Source organism: Miscanthus floridulus, chromosome 15 (genome assembly GCF_019320115.1).
Source record: "Miscanthus floridulus cultivar M001 chromosome 15, ASM1932011v1, whole genome shotgun sequence".
NCBI lineage: Eukaryota > Viridiplantae > Streptophyta > Magnoliopsida > Poales > Poaceae > Miscanthus > Miscanthus floridulus.
This window is the reverse complement of record NC_089594.1, coordinates 13,551,929-13,574,040: the sequence shown is the minus strand read 5'-3', so window position 1 is coordinate 13,574,040 and position 22,112 is coordinate 13,551,929. Positions and strand designations below refer to the sequence as shown.

Here is a 22,112-nt window from a genome sequence, read left to right as displayed (position 1 = left end):
GTACATGCATATAAGTTGTATTGATATTACATAAAATATGTAGACTACATTATTATTAACACTTACTCAAAGTTGTATGGGAAAAGTATTGTTGTATTGTCGTGCTGCTTCACGAAGAACATCATGATATTCTCCTGTGCTTCAGATACCCATCGCTCCTTGACAATAATACCGGTTTTGAATACGATATAAGGATCAATGAAGCCAACACTGGTGTCTTGTATTCTTTGGAAGCTCTGACATCTGGAATCTGTATATAAATATAAGTTACATGTGAGGATAATTATATACACGTACGCATGGAAGTGAGTTTATTAAATAAAAGTAAGAATCACTTACAAACAAAAGGAGCTAATGATTGATTTGTCCAGAGCGTCCATGTGGTATAGTTGATGCAATTCTTCGAAACTAATATGTAAGATGTCATCGCCACGGAAGTAATGATGGTCTCTAAATCTGACAAAGATCCACTGCTCACCCCTGCCACATGTCTGCATGTACCACTTGTTGAGCAAGTACATTTGCGTACCCAATTCATTCAGAGCCGCAGGGTTGTACAGACTTTTGCCATATTTATAAGTCTTCTAGGTATCAACTTCCAGGTTCTGGATTGGAGCTTTGCCCGTCAATTGATCCAAGGTTAAACCAGTATCTTGAAAAAAAGCATTAAGGGCTTGAACCGACACTTCTCCAGAGTTGTCTGGTCGATAGACTTCTATGTTGGAATCATATTGATTAGCAACAACAAGATTTTGCATTGGTTGCTTCTGTTGTCCTAGCTGTGGGACATCCTTCCCTGATGCTCTTTTCCTTTTCTTATCTGCATCATGTGACTTCACGAGGGAGCGGTCATAGTCTGATAGTGGCGAAGGCTTACGAAGTTCAATCATCTTTTTCTTGTGAGCATCGACCTTCTGCCTCAGCACCTCTCGTGGTAGGTAAAAGTACGGCTTCTCCTTAAGCTTCGCTTGACTCTTCTTTTTGGTATCTATAAAAAAATCTTTCACTTCTTTGTCTTCTTCAGCTGCTATTTGCTCATCAGTCTTTTCAGAAAGTATTTCTTGAGAAATAACTCTTTTTCTCGGGGTCTTCTTTGCCGCCGGGACCTTAGACGTCTTTGTAGTGCGTCGCTGTGGAGGGGGTGGGGGCGGTGTTGGAGACCGGCGTGGAGGCGATGTGGCCGGTGTTGGTGGAGACTGGCGTGGAGGCGTTGGAGATCGTTGTGGAGGCGGTGGGGCCGGTGTAGGAGTTGGAGATCGTTGTGGAGGCGATGGGGCCGGTGTAGGAGTTGGCGATTGCCGTGGGGATGAAGTCATCTCGCCCCCCGCGACGCTGTGATGAGATGGGGAATGAATGATTAGGCTAGGCTGGGGGGAGACCCTGCTACAAAAACAAGTTGTGTGTCAATTATTTTTTAAGCCAATAGAAAATTAATGGAAAATAATATTTCATTCACTTTCATTCATACCTAGGGTGAGGTAGGGGAAGCGGTGGCGCCCTAGGAATGATGATGAAGCGTTTGCGCCATTGAATAAATGTCTTTTCTGCTTCTCCTAGTGTCTTCTCCCATCACCGCCTTCAATGTCAAGAGGAACATTGCTGTAACCTTTGAGCACTCTATCGACCGAGATGCTAGCATATCCAGGTTGAATAACTGACCCATGGATTCTTGGTGTCTTCGTTCGGTCTATTGGAGATACAACCCCGACAGCCACCATGATTGATGCATTATTACCATCTGGAATGTGCAGCTCACATGTTGTTAGAGGCTCGGTAATGTCATCAACAGGGAAGTGCAACCTAGCGTCGTCTTGAATAACTGGCAGCTCCATAGAAGCACAACTGCTTTTCATCTGACCAACGGGGCTAATGGTGACTCCCGGCGTTGATTACGATTGCATTTAACTCATTGCTAGCTGCACTTGCCTCTTGATCTCCTCCTGCATTCTTGCCTCAAGAGATTTTTCTCGTTCACGTGATTCAAGCAATGCTTGTCGTGACTCATCAACAAATTGCTACAATGCACGGATTCGTTCTGCCTCCTCATCCTTCTTTCTTTGGCGGCTTCTGTAGGTATCCTTGTCTGCTAGGAATGCGTGTAGCCACGGAACCGCCCCATAGCCTCTTGTTCGACCACCGTGTTCGGAATTCTCTAGGGCATATGTCAATTCATCCTTCTCTCTGTTGGGCTTGAAAACACCACTATCAGCTTCTTCCCTAGCACGAGCTAGTCTCTGTGTTGCTCTCTCAATTTTTTGGCCAAAAATTAGCTTGCCAGTGTCTGGGTCTAGGCTTCCCCCATGAGCGTAGAACCAATTCTTCGCGCGTTGAGACCAGTTCTTCTCTATTGTTTCAGGTATGATTCCCTTGGCAGTAATCTCTGCTTCTAAGTTCTGCCACTTGGGAATAGCACTCTTATAACCACCTGATCCCATGCGATGATGGTATTGCTTCTGTCGGGCATTCTGCCGATTCCTCATCACACGTTCCTCACTGTCTTGGGATATCTTGTATTCTACGAAGGCATCCCAATGGGACTCCAACTTGACAAACGCCTTAGCATTGAAATTTGGCGTAGCATTCTTCAAGATAAACTTTTTATACAATGTCTTCTTCCAACTCTAGAACAATGTTGCCATCTTCTTCATTGTCCAATCCCTCACTAGCTCCTTCAAAGCATCATCTGCTTGTAATGTGAAATGCTGAGTGATATCTCTCCAAGCTAGGTTCTTGTCACGATCAGATATAAAACTAACATTAGGAGCGGATATCTTCTGCTTCCATTCACGAGCACTAACTGGGATCCTATCCCTTACAACGAACCCACATTGATTGACATATGTCTGAGCATGTGGTCCCAATGGTTTGCCGGTGTCGGTGTCGAATTATGATATTATGAAATGGCCCTCTAATGGCTTTTTTGGCCCTCGGACTTTTCTACTTTTATCGGTGGTTGATGTAGATCCAGAGACCGGCTACATGAGTAGAAACACAACGATTAACAACAAATATATGTACGCATGCATCTATAAGATATGATAGATAATCGAATATACCTCGCCAGTATTTTCTTGCGCGACAATTTGTTGATCTTCGAACACCGGCATATTCAGGATATCCTCATAATCAGCAAAGTACTGACTTGTGTCATCTACATCCACATTGGTGCCGGCGTTGATAATATCCGCCATTATGTCATCACTCAAGTTATCATTCGGAGCAGCCATTTGTATCTTCAAGATAACACATAGATAGAATTACTATGGTACATAACATAAGTACATGTGACAACACATATAGAATTACTAAATCCAATTAAATATAATAACACATAATATTTCATCAACATGAAAATAAGTACATGTATATATATACACATAGAATGATACAATATATTTTCTCTCTCAACACATAGAAATAAGTGCATATGTCTATATCTCTAGATATGCATGTGATACACATAGAATATATGTCTCTCTAGATACAATTTTCTCTCTCTCAACACATGAAAATAAATACATGTATATATACATATAGAAATAATTAAGTACATATGTATACATATATATAGAATCTCTCTCTAGATATAATATATATAGAGAGATAGAATATATAATTACTAAATCCAATTAAATAAATCTAACATGAAATTAGATAAACTAGTAAGATAATACATTTTAATCTAACATATATCAAAAACTATAATAAAAAACTATCTAAATAAACTATCTAAATAAAATACTAATTAAATTTTAATACATTTAAATCTAATATATCAAAAACTATCTAAAAATAACTAAAAAACTAACAATAAACTACTAATTAAAATTGAATACATTTTAATCTAACGTACAGCCGAGACTTTGTAAAAAAATCTAAAAAACTTGGCCGATCGAGAGCACAGATCAAGATCGCGAGTTCGACGGAGGCCGTACGGCGTGGGCGCGCAGGAAGCGTCGGTGACGGAGGGTGGGGTCGGGTGCGGCGGCGGAGACGGGATGCAGCGAAGCGGGCCTGGAGAATGGCGCGGCCGGGCGGGGGTACACGACGACGGCGGCGCGGCAGAGACGAGCTCGACGACGGCGGATGGCGCGGCCAGGCGGGGCTGAGCGACGGAGGCGAGATCGAAGATGAACAGAACAGACGTTCGATATATATAGCCCGCGACCCTTTAGTCCCGGCTGGTAACACCAGCCGGGACTAAAGGACATTTAGTCCCGGCTGGTAATACCAACCGGGACTAAAGGTCCAACCCTTTAGTCCCGGTTGGTCCTACCAGCCGGGACTAAATGGCCTTTAGTCCCGGCTCGTGTTACCAGCCGGGACTAAAGGTATTTTTTTTTGCGGGCACCGAAATTGCCGCCCACCCTTTAGTCCCGGTTCTTGGTCTGGGCCGGGACTGAAGCCCTGAAAAATTTGCCAACCCGCTAGCGTAATTGGAAAGGCCTGGGATTTTGTTTTTGTTTAATACTAGGTTAATCAATTAATTCCATAGCAACTTCAATACTTTGCAATATTTATTTTAAAAAATACTATTGATTAACTAATTATTTATTATAAATAGAAAAATTTTGTAACCTAAAGTTTTTAATTTCTTTTATGAATATAGAATATAAATGTTACTAATACTAAGTATTTTGTTAATGCAAAAATATATTTCTAACTTAAAATTAATAAAACTAATATTATTCGATAGGAAATTTATTATCACATTATTGTAACGTCAATGTTTCAATTTTTTCTCGGTTTTTGACCAAAATTGACAGGAATTTTTTGTTGAACCTATAAAAATAGAGAAAATGTAGTATTTTTTGTTCTACAACTTTCTCAAATGAAAAGATGGCCTATATAAGGATTGTATATATTGATGAGCTTAACAAACTCGGTATTCAAAACTTTTCAATTTGAGACAATCTAGGGTCCCAAAAACTAGTTTGTAGGCGTCGAAATTTAAAAATCACAAATTTGAACCATCCAAACTTTCTCAAATGGAAAGTTGACCAAACCAACAATTGTAGATCTTTTTGAGTTTAACAAACTTGGTATTCAAAACTTTTCAATTTGAAGTCATTTAGAGTTCATAATACTAGAGTCAAAGTGTTGTTTTTTTATTTGACCAAATTTGACTTGGTCAAACTTGCTCAAATGAAACACTAAATGACCTCAGATGAAAAAACTCTGAATACCAAGTTTGATTATCTCAGCAAGATCTACAATTGTTACATATCTCATTTTCCCATTTGAGAAATTTTTATCAAACACTAGTCACAACTTCTTGAATCTCATATATACTTTCTAAAACTATGTCACACACTTGTGAAATTTGAACTACATTTTGTTCAAGCTTTCTCAAATGAAAAAATGACCTATATAAGGATTGTATATATTGATGAGCTTAACAAACTCGGTATTCAAAACTTTTCAATTTGAGACAATCTAGGGTCCCGAAAACTAGTTTGTAGGCGTCGAAATTTAAAAATCATAAATTTGAACCGTCCAAACTTTCTCAAATGGAAAGTTGACCAAAACAACAATTGTAGATCTTTTTGAGTTTAACAAACTTGGTATTCAAAACTTTTCAATTTGAAGTCATTTAGAGTTCATAATACTAGAGTCAAAGTGTTGTTTTTTTATTTGACCAAATTTGACTTGGTCAAACTTGCTCAAATGAGACACTAAATGACCTCAGATGAAAAAACTCTGAATACCAAGTTTGATCATCTCAGCAAGATCTACAATTGTTACATAGCTCATTTTCCCATTTGAGAAATTTTTATCAAACACTAGTCACAACTTCTTGAATCTCATATATACTTTCTAAAACTATGTCACACACTTGTGAAATTTGAACTACATTTTGTTCAAGATTTCTCAAATCAAAAAATGGCCTATATAAGGATTGTATATATTGATGAGCTTAACAAACTCGGTATTCAAAACTTTTCAATTTGAGACAATCTAGGGTCCCGAAAACTAGTTTGTAGGCGTCGAAATTTAAAAATCACAAATTTGAACCATCCAAACTTTCTCAAATGGAAAGTTGACCAAAACAACAATTGTAGATCTTTTTGAGTTTAACAAACTTGGTATTCAAAACTTTTCAATTTGAAGTCATTTAGAGTTTATAATACTAGAGTCAAAGTGTTGTTTTTTTATTTGACCAAATTTGACTTGGTCAAACTTGCTCAAATGAGACACTAAATGACCTCAGATGAAAAAACTCTGAATACCAAGTTTGATCATCTCAGCAAGATCTACAATTGTGAAGTCATAACATATTACATAATATCCGTCTCTAAAACATAATATATTAAACATGCATCGTTGTATCATACGGGCACAACAGTGAATTTCTTCTTGACGTATGACCCTTGGTTATGATCTTGTCGTAACCATGGAGTGTCTTCATCATTTAACATGATGCTTGGATCTTTCTTCACTATGAAGGGTGGAATTCAGACATTTCTTTCGTAATCTTCTGACATGTCTGACTTGTCTTCAATTCCCACTATATTTATTTTCCCAGAAAGAATTATGTGGCGCTTTGGCTCATTGATCATTGAGTTGATGTCTTCGTTTTTTCCTCTCTTTGATTTTGTAGACATGTCTTTCACATAGAACACCTGACTCGCATCGGCAGCAAGGACGAATGGTTCCTCTTTGTACCCAATATTATTGAGGTCCACTGTTGTCATTCCATACTCTTTGTCGACTGTTACCCCTCCTCCGGTCAGCTTCACCCATTGGCACCGGAACAAAGGGACTTTAAAATTAGGTGCGTAGTCTAGTTCTCATATCTCTTCTATGCGGCCATAATATGTTTGTATATTCCCATTTGGATCTGTTACATCTATGCGAACACCACTATTTTGATTGGTGCTCCTTTTATCTTGGGCAACTATGTAAAATGTATTCTTATTTATCTCGTACCCTTGGTACGTGAGGATATGCCACGATGGCTGCCTAGCCAACAAATACAGTTGCTCATTAATATTGTCATCGCCTTGACATTCTTTTCGCAACCAACCACTGAAACTTTCCATGTGCTGACGCCTAATCCAAGCTTCAGTCTTTCCTGGAAATTTGGATCGTAAGAACTCCTTATGTATCTCGATGTACGGATGCACCAATGATGAGTTTTGAAGAACTGTGTAGTGTGCTTTATTGAAATAATCGTCTTCCATGTCGATATATGTTTTCTTCCCTAAAGTTCCTTTACCACTGAGTCGCCCCTCGTGTCGTGATTCGAGAACGCCAATCGGGGCAAGGTCAGGAATAAAGTCAACACAGAACTCAATGACCTCCTCTGTTCCATAGCCCTAGGCGATGCTTTCTTCAGGCTTAGAACGGATTTTCACATATTTCTTCAAGACTCCCATAAACCTCTCGAAGGGGAACATGTTATGTAAGAACACAGGTCCAAGAATACTAATCTCCTTCACCAAATGAACTAGGATGTGTGTCATGATATTAAAGAAGGATGGAGGGAACACCAACTCAAAGCTGACAAGACATTGAACCACATCATTCTGTAGAGTAGCTAGTTCCACTAGATTGATTGCCTTCTGAGAAATTGCATTGAGGAATGCACATAGCTTCACGGTGGCTAGACGTACATGTGGAGGTAGAATTCCTCTTAAAGCAACTGGAAGCAATTGTGTCATAAGAACGTGGCAGTCATGGGACTTTAAGTTTAGGAATTTCTTATCTGGCACATTTATTATACCCTTTATATTGGAGGATAATCCCGATGGGACCTTGATGCTGCTTAGACATTCGAACATGCTGTCCCTCTCTTCTTTGCTAAGCATGTAGCTAGCAGGACTTAAGTAATGACGTCCATCATCTATCTTCTCTGGATGAAGGTTGTCTCGTTCTTTCATGCCCTGCAAGTCCTGGCGTGCTTCAAGTGAATCCTTTGGCTTCCCGTACATACCCATGAATCCTAATAGGTTCACACAAAGATTCTTTGTTAGGTGCATCACGTCGATTGCGTTGCGGACCTCTAGGACTTGCCAATATGGTAGCTCCCAAAAGATGGACTTCTTCTTCCACATGGGTGCGTGTCCCTTAGCATCTTTGGGAACAGATTCACTGCCTTGTCCCTTTCCAAATACTACTTTCACATCCTTGACCATTGCAAGTACATCTTCTCCGGTTCGGTTATGAGGCTTCTTCCGATGGTCTGGCTTACCTTTAAAATGCTTCCCTTTCTTTCTTACTTGGTGATTCAACGGAAGGAATCGACGATGGCCAAGGTACACGACCTTTCGACATCTTTTCAAATATATACTGTCAAGGTCATCAAAATAATGTATGCATGCATTATATCCTTTGTTTGTCTGACCTGAAAGATTACTTAAAGCAGGCCAATCATTGATTGTTACGAACAACATTGCTCGTAGGTCAAAGTGTTCTTGTTTGTACTCATCCCAGACACGTACACCTGGTTTGTTCCATAAAACTAGAAGTTCTTCAACTAATGGCTTCAGATAGACATCAATATCGTTGCCAGGTTGCCTCGGACCTTGGATGAGGATCGGCATCATAATGAACTTCCGCTTCATGCATAACCATGGAGGAAGGTTGTAGATACATAGAGTAACTGGCCAAGTGCTATGACTAATGCTCTGCTCTCCAAAAGGATTCATACCATCTGTACTTAAGGCGAACCTTAAGTTTCTAGCCTCATTTGCAAACTCTAGAAATTCCCTGTCTATCGCTCTCCACTGGGACCCATCAGCTGGGTGTCTTAGCATATTGTCTACCTTACGGTCTTCTTTATACCACCGCAACAACTTTGCATGGTCTTTATTTCTGAACAAACGTTTTAAGCGTGGTATTATAGGAGCATACCACATAACCTTGGCAGGGATTTTCTTTCTAGGACGTTGTTCACCCTCGACGTCACCAGGATCATCGCGCCTGATCTTATACCGCGATGCTTTACATACCGGGCATTCATCCAAATTCTCGTATTCATTGCCATAGTAGAGGATGCAGTCATTAGGACATGCATGTATCTTCTGGATTTTTAATCCCAATGGGCAGACAACCTTTTTTGCTTCGTACGTAGTGGTGGGCAATTCATTTGGCTTTGGAAGCATCTTCTTTATGAGGTTCAATAAATTCCCAAATGCTTTGTCGGATATACCATTCTTTGCCTTCCACTGTAGCAATTCCAGTGTTGTACCCAGCTTTTTTTGCCTCTCTTCGGCCGTCGGGTATAGCAACTTCCTATGATTCTCAAGCATGCGCTCGAACTTAACTTTCTCTTTTTCACTTTCCCATTCTTGTTGTGCATCACGAATGGCATCGCCAAGAGCATCACCGAGATCATCTTCTACCGCTACCTCTTCTTCATCTCCCCCCATTGTAGTATCATCAAAGGCACCATACTGAGCAATAATGTCATCAATGTCTAAATCTTCTCCTTCACCTTCTTCCATCATGACCCCGCTTTCTCTATGCTTAGTCCAACATATATAGTTTGACATGAAACCTGACTTAAGCAAATGTGAATGAAGACTCATTGAGCTTGAATATTTCTTTAAATTCTTACATAGGGCACATGGACAGCACATGAAACCATCCCGCTTATTTGCCTCGGCCACACCTAAGAAATAGTGCAAGCCCTTAATAAAGTCTTGGGAGCGGCGATCGGCATTGTACATCCAATGGCGTGACATAATCTGTATTACATGACAAATTATGAAAACCTTGAACATAATTTAGTATTTTATTACACAACATAAATGACACACACACGGTTGATTAATTAACTAAGTCTGGCTACAACGTAAGTAATCCCAACTATCACTAAACAAACTAAAACTACAATGCACTTTAGTAACATAATTATTTCATGATTGTACACAACTAAAACAGACAAATCATTCTTCTGTTGAATATCAATAAGCTTCTCCTGCTGGCTCACTGCCTCATCAGCAGCAGCCGCTACCTCAAGCGCACCCAAATTCTGCACGTATGTAGCATAATCTTCCTCCCAGTACCAACCATCGCATCCATTGCCCTCCCACTGTAATTAAAGCCAAAAAATATTTAGTCAAAAATATTCAAGAAAAGCAGGTCAATTAGCCATAAAGATAAAATGCGTAAGAAACTCACATCGCGATCCGGGCACTTGTAGAAAACACGACCCTTGTTGGGTCCCTGTCTCTTGACTCGGTACTCCATCACAATCTTCTACTTACACTTGCCGTAGATAATGAGAGGGAGTTCTGGCCTCAGTCGTTTCGCAACCGAACAAGAGGCCGATGATCCGGTACCAGTTGTCATCTACTTTCTATACTTATTTTTGCAAACTAGTGTAAATTTTATATTTTCTAAAATGATATATTTAAACAAAACTAGTACGGATTTCACATGTTTCAATAAATAACCATCCGTACTAGTTGACCTTGCTTACGTGATTATCTCGGCCAGCATTTCTCCACCGGACGGCACCATACTTGGCCAAGGAAGAGCTCCGATTCTACGAGAAAGGGAACACGGTCTTCCACGACCGTTGCCGCTCTCCCTCGTAGCATCAAAGTTCCTCCTTGACGTCCGTTACCGCTCGGCAGAGAACATGTTGGCCGAGCTGAACACGGTCCGCAAGTTCAACTAGTATGGATTTTCTATAATTTTCTAACTATTTACTGAGTTTTTCATTTCATGGAAAATTTAATTCTAAAAAAGGCATGATTTCTAAGTAGTTCATTTCATGGAAAAAATAATTCTAAGTGACCTGCTCGATATCGGCAAGCTCGCGGACGTTTAGGTTGCCGAGGATAGTAACATTTGTAGATGACATTTGTAGGTCTGAAGTTATCAAATATCCATCAAATTATAGCTCAAAAACATGTTTCAATAAATAACCATCCGTACTAGTTGACCTTGCTTACGTGATCAACTCGGCGAGCATTTCTCCACCGGACGGCACCGTACTAGGCCAAGGAAGAGCTCCGATTCTACGAGAAAGGGAACACGGTCTTCCACGACCGTTGCCGCTCTCCCTTGTAGAATCAAAGCTCCTCCTTGACGTCTGTTACCGCTCGGCAGAGAACATGCTCGCCGACTTGAACACGGTCCGCAAGTTCAACTAGTACGGATTTTCTACAATTTTCTAAGTTTACATATAAAATCATAATAAAGTCCAACATATAAAGTTACACATGCATCTACATCGCAAAATGAGATAAGCTACTGATAAAACATAAGAGGATTAAGTTTGTTACCTCCAAAATCGAAGAGCAACACCAATGGAGGGGGAGAGAGCAAGAACAACAGCAAGCTGAAAAACAGAGGCAGTGAGTTTGAATGGAATGGCTCGGGCTCGGGGAGGAAGAAATGAGCTGAATTATAGGCCGGGATTATTAGTCCCGGTTAGGGATCTAAACCGGGACTAAAGATTAATCTTTATTCCCGGGGCATCACCCAAACCGGGACTAAAAGCTTTAGTCCCGGCTGGTATTACCAGCCGGGACTAAAGGTTTACCTTTAGTCCCGGTTGGTAATACCAGCCGGGACTAAAGGCCCCTGCCCCGCGGACGACCGTTGGGCAGGGACCTTGAGTCCCGGTTGGTATTACCAACCGGGACTAAAGGGTCCTTTAGTCCCGGGGGCAAAAAATGCCGAGACTAATGCCAAATTGGGACATCGTTCTAAAGTCTGTTCTCTAGTAGTGAAACAAGCTCAAGACACAAAGAAAGAGACAAGAAAAGGTATATATCTTATAGTATTTGTGATTTTTTTTTGTGAAACCATAGTATTTGTGATTTAGATGACAACACAAGTCTAAGACTAACACGAGTGAAAAGTGAGTTAGATTATACTAAGTCCTAGGAATGCAAGAGACAAAGTGGTGCAAAGATCGGCGGAGAAACGACGCAAACACCAATAACTGAACCACTTCGTTCACAGCCCTATTTAACACAAGGTAGATTGGTAGAAGGCACCGCACAATTAATCTGTCGAGAAGAAAATGGGCTGCGGCAGAACATCTAGTGATTATCAGTAAGGTGGCAAAAGGAAACTTGCACTCACCGAGTCACCGTACGATATGGCAGAAAAATATAAGGGCGTCCGCAACGGACCAGCGAAATCGCTGGCTAATGTGGATGAACGAGAAATAAATTAGTATTGATCTGTAATCGTTCTCTCCTATTGGATCCCACCTATTCATCTCTATTTTCATCGAACGATGTGAAATCGAATAATCGATCGGCGACTTACTAGGTACCGGTGAGTTTTCTCTTTCCACCTTTTTGGCTTCCACGTCGGACTCACAGCCAGCGACGTCACTACCCCCTTGGGACACCCTAAGCAGTAGATCATCTCGTGAATGGAAAAAGGCAACGAGTCATCCAATGCTTATGATTTCGCTGCTAGTTTCCTACGGCTAGTTGAGGTGAATGGGGTTATATATAAGGTTGTCTACACTGCATCCACCCTCTCAAGACATTTTTGTTCGCTTGAACTTATCATCCCTGCTTATTAGCCATGGTACACTGTTTTTCTCTCACAACAAAACAACATCAGCCGGCTTATCAACCGTAGAAATTAAACCATGAGCCGAACAACCCATTCAAAATTACATCCAAAATTAGGATAGACAATATTTTAATGCATCTTTGTTGAGAGTTAGTCCCTAGAGTTTGAGAGCTTTGAGTGATTGGGTCTTGATGCCCTTGTATCTTGACAATTCGGAGTGCAAGTCTTCATGACCTTCCAGTGAAGGTGAGGTAGCCTTCGAGTCGTCGACTCTCTCCATTCTTGGTGTGGAACGACAACGTGTTAGTGTGCAGAGGACAAGGAAGCATCTCTCCCTTAAATGGAGAAACCATGTAGTGGATACAACATCAAGGTGACCGCGACTAAGTGGATCTAGTGAGACTATGTGACTCACACCCGCCTTTGCTCTGTATTTGACACACCATGATCGAATTGGGTGACAGTAGTGGCAACTCTGAGACTTGATGACTCACAACACTTTGGTTGGCGAAGGCCTTGTGTGATAGTCCAACACTATAGTAACCATCGGGTGGCATAGGGAGATTTTGTGACTCCATTGGTTTTGGTCGAGCGAACACCGCAATCGAGAGAGACTTATTGATTGGGAGCATACCTCGATAGATCTCCAACATAGACTAAGGGTTGTGTTTTAGCAACCAATAGCACAGGATGCCAAGAGTTTATCCTCTCTATCCTTTGCTCTTTACTTATCATACTTGTGTAATATTTACCTTTGTAAGATTTAGTTATAGACTGGTTGTTAGGATTGGCTATATATGTTAATAAACTCTTTGTGGGTTGTTGGTAAGATAAAAGTGCACTAGAAAAATGTTAATTGCACGTCATACTAGAGTTAGAGTAGTTTATGGGTTCTCTAAGAGCATCTCCAAAGAGTGTTTCTAAAATTCACCTCTAAATCATCATCATTTGGAGAGTCATCTGCATAAAAATCACTTAATATATGTTCCTCCCCCCCCCCCCCCCCCCCCGCCCCCTCAAACAACTTTTCTGTATCTTATATTCTTGTATACACTTTAGAGAGTCATTTTCGTATCTATCTTTGGTTAGCGAGAAATTCAAAATAGAGGATGACTATATTTGGATATAATCATTTAAAGAACCGGTTGAATGTTACTTTAAAATAGAAAAACTCTATTCCTAAAAATTAGGAAGGATATAGAGAATCTCTTAGAGTTGCTATAATGGTAGTTAAATTTGACCCCTAGGATCTATGTTTTGTTTAGACCCAATTCACCCCCCCCCCCCCCCCCCCTTTGGGTGCTGACAGAACCTAGTTGCGTCCATAAAAATCTACAATTTTGCCTTGCCAAAACAAAAAAGGTCTTGCTTCAAAGTGGGAAATATTTTTTGGTCACATAACCATTATTGAACGAGGATTATTACTCTGCTGACACAATTGACCAAAGCCAAAACTATAAATATGTTTTTTTATAGCTGTGGTGTGTGCTCCAAGTTTACTTTTACACAGCTCATCTCTCAGACCGGAATAAAATTGATGGGGAAGGCTACCGCCGTCAGCATGGGTGCTAGAGCTAGAGTAAACCTCTCTAACAACGCACGCTATAAAATGCGGCATCTTGTGCTACACAGGACATCTTGTGCAGTGCAACGGTGGCGTGCCTGATGCGCAACTGAGCATGTGCCGATCGAAGCCACTGCTTCGTACTACAAGTGTAGAACGATCTGATAACTGAGCGGTAGCTCAGATGGCAAGGATCCCTGGTGTGCGTCCTGCCCGCCAGCGTTCGAAGCCTGGCTTCGACGCTGGTGTCTCACCGGGAACAGTAGTTCCCTGAATAAGATGTGCCACCATGGTCAAGTGACGTGCCCGCCGCACTCAGAGTCTGATGCTCTTCGATGATCTCTCAGCTGCGTTCGTTGTCTAGGTATAGTTGTAGATTTGTTCATATACCGTGTGTGTGGTGGTGTGTGTCTGTATTCGAACAGATTCTACAGCTGTACTTAAGATAAGAGGCAAAAAAAAAAAAAAAAAAAAAAAAGAGAGTGTAGAACGATCCACAGTAACAGAATGGGAGTACCAAAACCGAAGACAGTGGCTGTCTTTGCAAGTACTCACTCCTCTCTCTCTTTACCTTCGGTCAGCAAAGCTCAGCGTTTCGGCCGGAGCTTATAAGCCAATTCAACCGAAACAAACAGGCCTTTAAATGTCAACTTTTATTTATTTACTACATAGAGGTAGTAAAAAAAACAATGCTTTCTTTTATATATCTTGCCTGAACCCGTTTTAATTTTTTCGCTCTAGAAAAACTGAAAGTTGAGCATGAGCTCTTGTTGCATGCATTCGCTGAACAGGCCAACAACCTCGAACCTGAAGGCTGGTGGTTTCAAATGGTCCCAACGATTTTCAACTTTTGATGAAACCTTACCAACTTCCCCCTTTGTTCATGCATGTTACCCATGGCGAGAAACCGGTGGCCGTACACAATCTCTGGCGTTTTTTTTTTGTTGCAAAAGATTAAACTCAACTTCAACTGAGGGCTTGTCAAAAACATTTATCCATCTGTACCTAATCTGATATCAGCACAGCAGCTGAACAATGTCAATTTTGTACCCGTGCAATTAATGTAAGCATGATCATACTAGACACCTTTCCTAACATCTCCGTGCAGTTCTATAGATACATCGAGGATCATATTTTCAAGATGATGAAATTCTTCTCTCCTTAAGCTTTTTTGATGGTGACGATGAAGCGATGATGGATCGCTGGCGCCCAACCTGAGGCTCACCTTCGTAGGATGATGTTCGGCGTTGCTCACTTGTATTAGCTGCTGTGGACCTCCAGAAATACCATAAGCAAATAAGAGCCATCACACTGAACAATGTAACAGCTATCCATATGCCCTTGCTATTGCTAGTGTCATGTACGTGAACCACTTCACTGTCCGCAGAGATGTCCACAGAAGAAATGTTTGTCTTTGTACACTCTGCTTAGAAAAAGATAAAAAAAAAAAAAAAAAGCTATTAGTAGGCACAAATTATTATTACACCCTCTATCCTGAATATAAGGCGCGATTAGACTTGGTGAGGCCACCTATATATAATTTCTCTTATAATATATAATTTATAGGAACAAAAGTTTGATCATTGCAAAACATTTCTAAATTCAAGGATCTAATGTAACTACTTTTGTAATACAAACTTTTGATATAATTAGGCTAATTATTAGTCAAAGATAACAAAGTTTTAATTTTGAAATACATGCATGCCTTCACGGACCAATGGAGTAACTGAGATAGCAAGTATTTTGAGCTTCAAGGAACAACAAATAAGCATGTACCTGCTAAGCAGTCCTCTATATGAAATGTTGACCATTTGGAGATGATATGTCTATCCTTTCCATTGCACAGAATATATGTGGTACCTAGTTCAGGAGGTCCCCATCTTTCTTTCATATAACGGCAAAGGCAACAAGCCCCACTCTCATCACTTGCTGGAACTTGGTCAATTGCATATAATAAAGCATTGCAGCATGTCTGTGAGGACGAGGATGGCTTCCATACACCGTTTGGTTGCATACATGATAACACGGCAACGCTTGTCAAGTCATAACGACATGTGCCCTCTTCAGATCTTTGTGTATCTGTGGCTGAATAGGCTCCAGATGATGATAGAAGCATTGTGAGCAGCAACACCCACAACCAAGACTTTTGGACTACCAATCAAAACAAAGCAAAAACATGTAATATCAGTAAGTTTGTATTTTTTTAGAACACAATGTACTTAGCAATTGGAAAGGGCATGTGACTCAATGACAAAACTGAATGGAAGAATCAAAAGTAAAATAAACTTACGACCTTTTTAGCCATGCAATTTATTGTACAGTTTGAAAAGAATGAGGACATTAACAATGTATTGAATATATCCAATGCAAAAGGTAGTCCAATAAGAAAGAGCGACACGTACAGCATGTGACATTGGCATTAGGAGTATTTATCTCTGCATCAACAACTGAAACCTTTCTGCGCCTCATTGCCTGCATTGTAGAGATTACTACTCCAAATCATTACACTCTGATGAACAGTAGCAGAAAGATTTACTATAAGATTCCTAGGTTTTATGATCTAAAAAATACTGGAAGTTAAAACAAATTTCATCTGAAACTGAAGTTGATGTCACAGCACAATAGCACATACACCTTTTCTTAAAACTTGGCAGCTGTTGTTCCATTCATTTAAACAAACAAAGCATGCTCAAACAAGTTTAAGCACCAAATAAGATAGGGCAAAACCTCCACACAATATCACTATGCATATTTCTCAAGATTTTCTTTGGCAAATGTGCATCACTAAAATAAAGGTAGATTAAGTAGCATTGGCAGATTAAAATTTCTTAGAATATAAAGATAGGAAAAAAAAGACAATCCCAGACATACCAGTAAACAAATAGCAAGGGAGAAGATCTCATAGATGAATATTGATCCAATTTACAAGACTTAGTATAGCACAGTTAGCCATAAATTGTTATACGTGTAGCATAAAGCAGTTGTAAATAAAACTGCACAGCAAGATAATTGGTAGGATCACGTGCACATATATATAACCAAAAAGCGAAGGGGTTGGGGCGTCCGCTTGTCTTACAGCCATTTTAGAAGGGGTAGCCAGATACTCTTGGGAATCAACCGTGCAGTCCATTACCATGTATCCCTGAAAAAAAAAATTCGGACAGATTAGAATAATCATTCAGTCATGAACGCTCTTGTGGAAACCGAAGAACAGGAAACGGATCCGAAGGGATGAACCCCAACCATACGATCGCACAGGAGAAATTTGTTGAAATTTTACAGAGGATCCTTTCAAATTTCTATCAAAGTGTGGGGATGGGATCCACAAAAAGCAAGGTGCAGACGGGAACCAACCAAAACTGCGACGAGCAAATTGGGGGTAGCGAAGCACACAGTGACACAGCACACACCCGGACACCCCACCCCACCCCACCCCAGCGACCCACAAAATGATGCAACTAGAGCGGCAGTGCTTTCCCGCCATGGATCGCCCAGCGCAGAAGTCCCGATCGAATCGGCGGAATCAAACGACGAAACCACGGCGAGATTGGGATTGGAGTGAGATCGGCGAGGGGATTGTTTGCATACCATCAGTTCGCCTACTTGCGGGCGGAGCGGAAGGGAAGCCCCTCGTTGCTGCGGCGCGACGATCGCCGACCCGACGTTGCTTCTCCGGGAAGCAACCGCCTTCATCGCCGCGCCTCCGCGACGCCGCGGGTTTAAAGCAAGGGGAGAAGCAGGGTTTAGAAGAGAAATCCGGCGACACTGGTCACTGGCCCAGTTGCCACTGATAAGCCAAAGTGAAAGCAGAGTGAACGTGGGCCGAGTGAGGCCGAATTGGCCCGTCAACAAAAACAGTCGCCAGCCTATTAAACCGGACGATTGTTGAACTCAATTTTTTAAAACCTTTTCATTTTTTTCTGCACGAAGTTTTTAGAATTTTGGTTTGAAAAAAGTTTTTAGAAAATCAGTTTACTAGCAATATACACGTGCGTTCCTACGGGTGAACACCTGTTTTTAATCTGACAAGCCTACAAACAATATTGTGTCTTGTCGGTGTTTTGGACCGGCGGGCCCTCAACCAACTAGTAAAAAACGTACTGCGTGCCCCTAATCCCGGATGGTGATGCAAAGAGACACAAGATTTATACTGATTCGAGCAATGAGTGCCCTACGTCCAGTCTGAGAGATCGATCTTGTATTCCTTGCACTGAAATGCTCGTAGTATGGGGTTACAAGCAGGGCGAGAGAGGGAGCTAGTCCCATATCTCTGCGCGGAGTGGCGTGGATCGCTTGAGGAGTTGATTTCGGGCGGTGGAGAAGCGTGCGTGTTTCGGAATGTCAAGTGTGCGTTCGTCTACCTCGTGAACCTGTGTGCCTCTCCCCTGAAACGGCCCAAATCCCTCTATTTTATAGTTGAAAGGGGGACAGGGGTGATACATGTGTTAGCTATGTGGCGTCGTGCGAATAGAGGTGGCATGTCCGAGCCTTGTAGCCTATTACTATGGCGGTATGGTTGGTGGAGTGGTCCTGCCCTTGAAGTGCTGGAGCAACGCGCCGGTCACATCCGAACTTTGTGCGACGTGAGAGCTCCAGTGATGGCTGGACGCAGGGCCTGACGAGCGACGTGCTGGTTGCTGTGCGTTGACTGCGTGAAGAGCCGAGGCCCAGTTGGTGCCGAGGTCGAGCCGTCATAGGGGGCTCAGCAGGCGCGAACCCCGAGGTTGCCGAGACCCTGAAGTAGACTGCCGAGGCATGGAGGGAGCAGTTGGTTCTATACACTGACTTCGAGGCTATAGTAACCTGGACTTGACTCTGCACGCCGCGTTGTTTCTGGAGCAGGGGTTAGGTAGCACAGCGCAGTACAGGCGCCGGTCGTGGGAACAGTACCGAGCACAGTGGTTGGTGACCCCTGTCCTGTCCTATCCCAGGTGGCACGGCTTCGATGTGACTGGCGTCCAGTCGGCCACGCTGCTGTGTCGAGCCGTCGTTTGGCTGATATCGCGGGAGCAATCGTACGCGTCGGTCGGACGCGACGTCTTTGTCCGAGAAGTTGGTCGAGGCGGAGGCGATAGGGTTGTTTTGCCGAGCCGGCCTTGAGCGAGGCGGAGAATCGGCGTCTCGTCCGAGGCTGTACGCGCGGGGCCTTGGGCGAGACGGAAAATTGGTTCCTCGGCCGAGGCCTTTCGCGCGAGGCCTCGAGCGAGACGGAAAACTGGTAGGCCATCCAAGGCCTCTCGTGCGAGGCCTCTAGCGAGGCAGAGAGTAGGTGGCTTCGGACACGGCCAGGGTTTGTTCAATAGTTGCCCCTTGGCTTTGACTTTGACGGAGTCTAAGCAATTTTTTCGTTTGTTGCTTAGGTGACCCCTTTTCGTGGTACCCGACAGTAGCCCCTGAGCCTCAGGGAGAGTGTGAGCGCTCTCTTTGAGGTTTTGACGAGGCTCGGCTTGCAGCAGCTCCTGGCGGGATGGTGTTTCGTACTCGAGGCCTCGGTGGGTGCGCGCGAGCGCACCCGCCGGGTGTAGCCCCCGAGGCCCTGGAGGAATGAATTTATTCCTCTAGGGGCTTTTCTTGCGTTGTGAGAGGGGTTTTATTGCATTTGCTGGGCCCATGAGTGCGAGTTCGGGTCGCTGAGCCTCAGCAAGGTTGCAGGAAGAGCCCCCTAGCCTCTGTGCGGAGCGAGAGGGCCATCAGAGGTTCCCCTGGCTTTTTGTGCAGCCCTCACGCATTCTTTTCGTTTAGAAGGAGGGGTGGAGGGTGCCATGCTACCCTCGGTGGGCGCAAGCAGTGACACCCCTGGTGAGCTGTTATTGGGTAAGTCCGAGTGGAGGCCCGAGCCCCGTTCACTTGAGGTCGGCTGGCGGTCCAAAGACGCACTCCAAGAGTACCAGAGGGTTTCTCTAGTGGGTGCCGGGGCCGTTCGCTGGGCCCCGGTGGCTCAGTGCCTCTCTACGGTGGGATCCCATTCGGAGACCTCCCTATCGATCTCAGACACGACTTAGGCCGTCCGTTGCGATCGTTTGCTCAGGCCTCGGCCATGCGCAGGCTCGCCCCTAGTTGTCCCTGACTCTGCTGCCCTGGGGCGGCTGTCGAAACCCTCGAGGGCCCAGCCTTCGAACCCCTAGACCATAACGGGCTCGATGCCCTTTATCATGTTTTTCCGAGTCTTCGAGTGCGAGCTTGGGTTGCTTGTCTTCGTCTTAGGTGCAGGAAGAGCCCCCAAGCCTCCGCACGGAGCGAGAGGGCGGCCAGGAGTTCTCCTAGCTTTTTGTGCGACCCTCGCGCATCCTTTTCGTTCGAACAGAGGGGTTGTTTGCCGAGCCCCCTTGAGTGCGAGCCTGGGTCGCTGGGTCTCGGCAAAGTTGCAGGAAGAGCCCCTAAGCCTCTGCATGGAGCGAGAGGGCGATCAAAAGTTCCCCTGGCTTTTTGCGCGCCCCTCGCGCATGAGGGTTTGTTTGCCGAGCCCCCCTCGGGTGCGAGCCTGGGTCGTGGGGTCTTGGCATATTTACAGGAAGAGCCCCTTAGCCTCTGCATGGAGTGAGAGGGCCGTCAGGGGTTCCCCTGGCTTTTTGTATGACCCTCGCGCAACCTTTTCATTCGGAAGGAGGGGTTGTTTGCCGAGCCCCCTCGAGTGCGAGCCTAGGTCGCTAGGTCTCGGCAAGGTTGTAGGAAGAGCCCCTTAGCCCCTGCACGGAGCAAGAGGGCCATTAGGGGTTCCCCTGGCTTTTTGTACGACCCTCGCGCTTCCTTTTCATTTGGAAGGAGGGGTAGAATATGCCAGGCTACCCTCGATGGGCGCGAGCGGTGGCACTTCTGGTGAGCTATTATCGGGTAAGTCCGAGTGGAGGCCCATGCCCCATTCGCTAGGGGTCGGCTAGCGGTCCAGAGACACACTCCAAGAGTACTAGAGGGTTTCTCTAGTGGGTGCCAGGGCCGTTCATTAGGCCCCGGTGGCTCGGTGCCTCCCTATAGTGGGATCTCATTCGGAGACCTCTCTGTTGGTCTCGGACACAACTTAGGGTGTCCCAAGCGTTTCGCTTGCTTGGGTCTCGGCCCCGTATGGACTCACCCATAGTCGTCCCTGACTCTGTTGCCCTAGGGCAGCTGTCAAAACCCTCAGGGGCCTAGCCTTTGAACCCTTGGACTGTAGCGGGCTCAGCGCCCAGTTCCTTTGTCTAAAAGGAATTGGGTGGGGGATATTCCCTCCCCCCATCGGTTCAACAATAGCAGGCGTGCCTTTTGAGGCGACTTTCTTGGGGAGGCAGAACGGCGCCTGCCACTGCAGCGGTCGGACGCGACGCCGTGTCAGTGGATGGAACATAACTGTTCACGCGATTAATGAGGGAAAGGTGGGTACGTGGGTGGTAAAATTGGATCTGGATTAACTATGCCAGATCTGGGGGAAACTTTCCCGATTTTGTCGCCCACCCATTTCACCTCCTTCCTGTATAAATACGCAACAAGCCTCGCCCCTCTCCTCCTTACCTTGCCTGCATTCGCCTTTGCCACCCTTGCGTCGTTGCTAGAATAGAGAACGTTGGGGAGAAGGAGAGAGAGGTGAGATAGAGAGAGCGAGAGAGGCTCACCATCGTAGTCGTTTTCTCCATCGCACCCATGGCCGGCGCCATTGTCGTTGAGGTGGATTCTTAGGGTCAGTCCGACGTCACCGTGGAGACGCTTCAATCGCTCGTCGACGGTGGACTTCTTCGCCTGGTTACCGACCCCAACAGGCCGGAGTGGATCACTCCGTCGGGCGAGCTGGAGCCGAGGCCACGCGATGGCTACGTCGTGAGCTTCGTGTCCTTTCACGAGCGCGGCCTCGACTTGCCGGTGGATCGATTCATGCGGGCGCTCCTGCACTACTATGGTGTGGAGCTCCACAACTTCAACCCCAACTCCATCGCATAGGCGGCCATCTTCGTCGCCGTCTGCGAGGGGTACATGGGGATTGCTCCCCATTGGGAGTTGTGGCTCCACCTCTTCTAGACGGGGCATACCACCAAGCCGGTAGACACGACGGGCGCGAGGAGGGTGGTGAGGGCCAGCGGCTGCA

At 44.1% G+C, this 22,112-nt stretch overlaps 1 protein-coding gene across 1 annotated transcript; it reads right to left on the bottom strand.

Moving 5' to 3' along the window:
• Positions 1 to 15,019: 15,019 nt before the first annotated feature.
• Positions 15,020 to 17,805, bottom strand: LOC136506421 (uncharacterized). Its single transcript, XM_066501341.1, has 5 exons — positions 17,648 to 17,805; positions 17,136 to 17,201; positions 16,462 to 16,531; positions 15,836 to 16,210; positions 15,020 to 15,482 (listed from the first exon to the last, which is right to left on the bottom strand). Exons 1-5 carry the CDS (start codon positions 17,750 to 17,752, stop codon positions 15,196 to 15,198), a joined length of 903 nt encoding a protein of 300 aa, XP_066357438.1. The 5' UTR covers positions 17,753 to 17,805; the 3' UTR covers positions 15,020 to 15,195.
• Between the last annotated feature and the right edge of the window lie 4,307 nt (positions 17,806 to 22,112).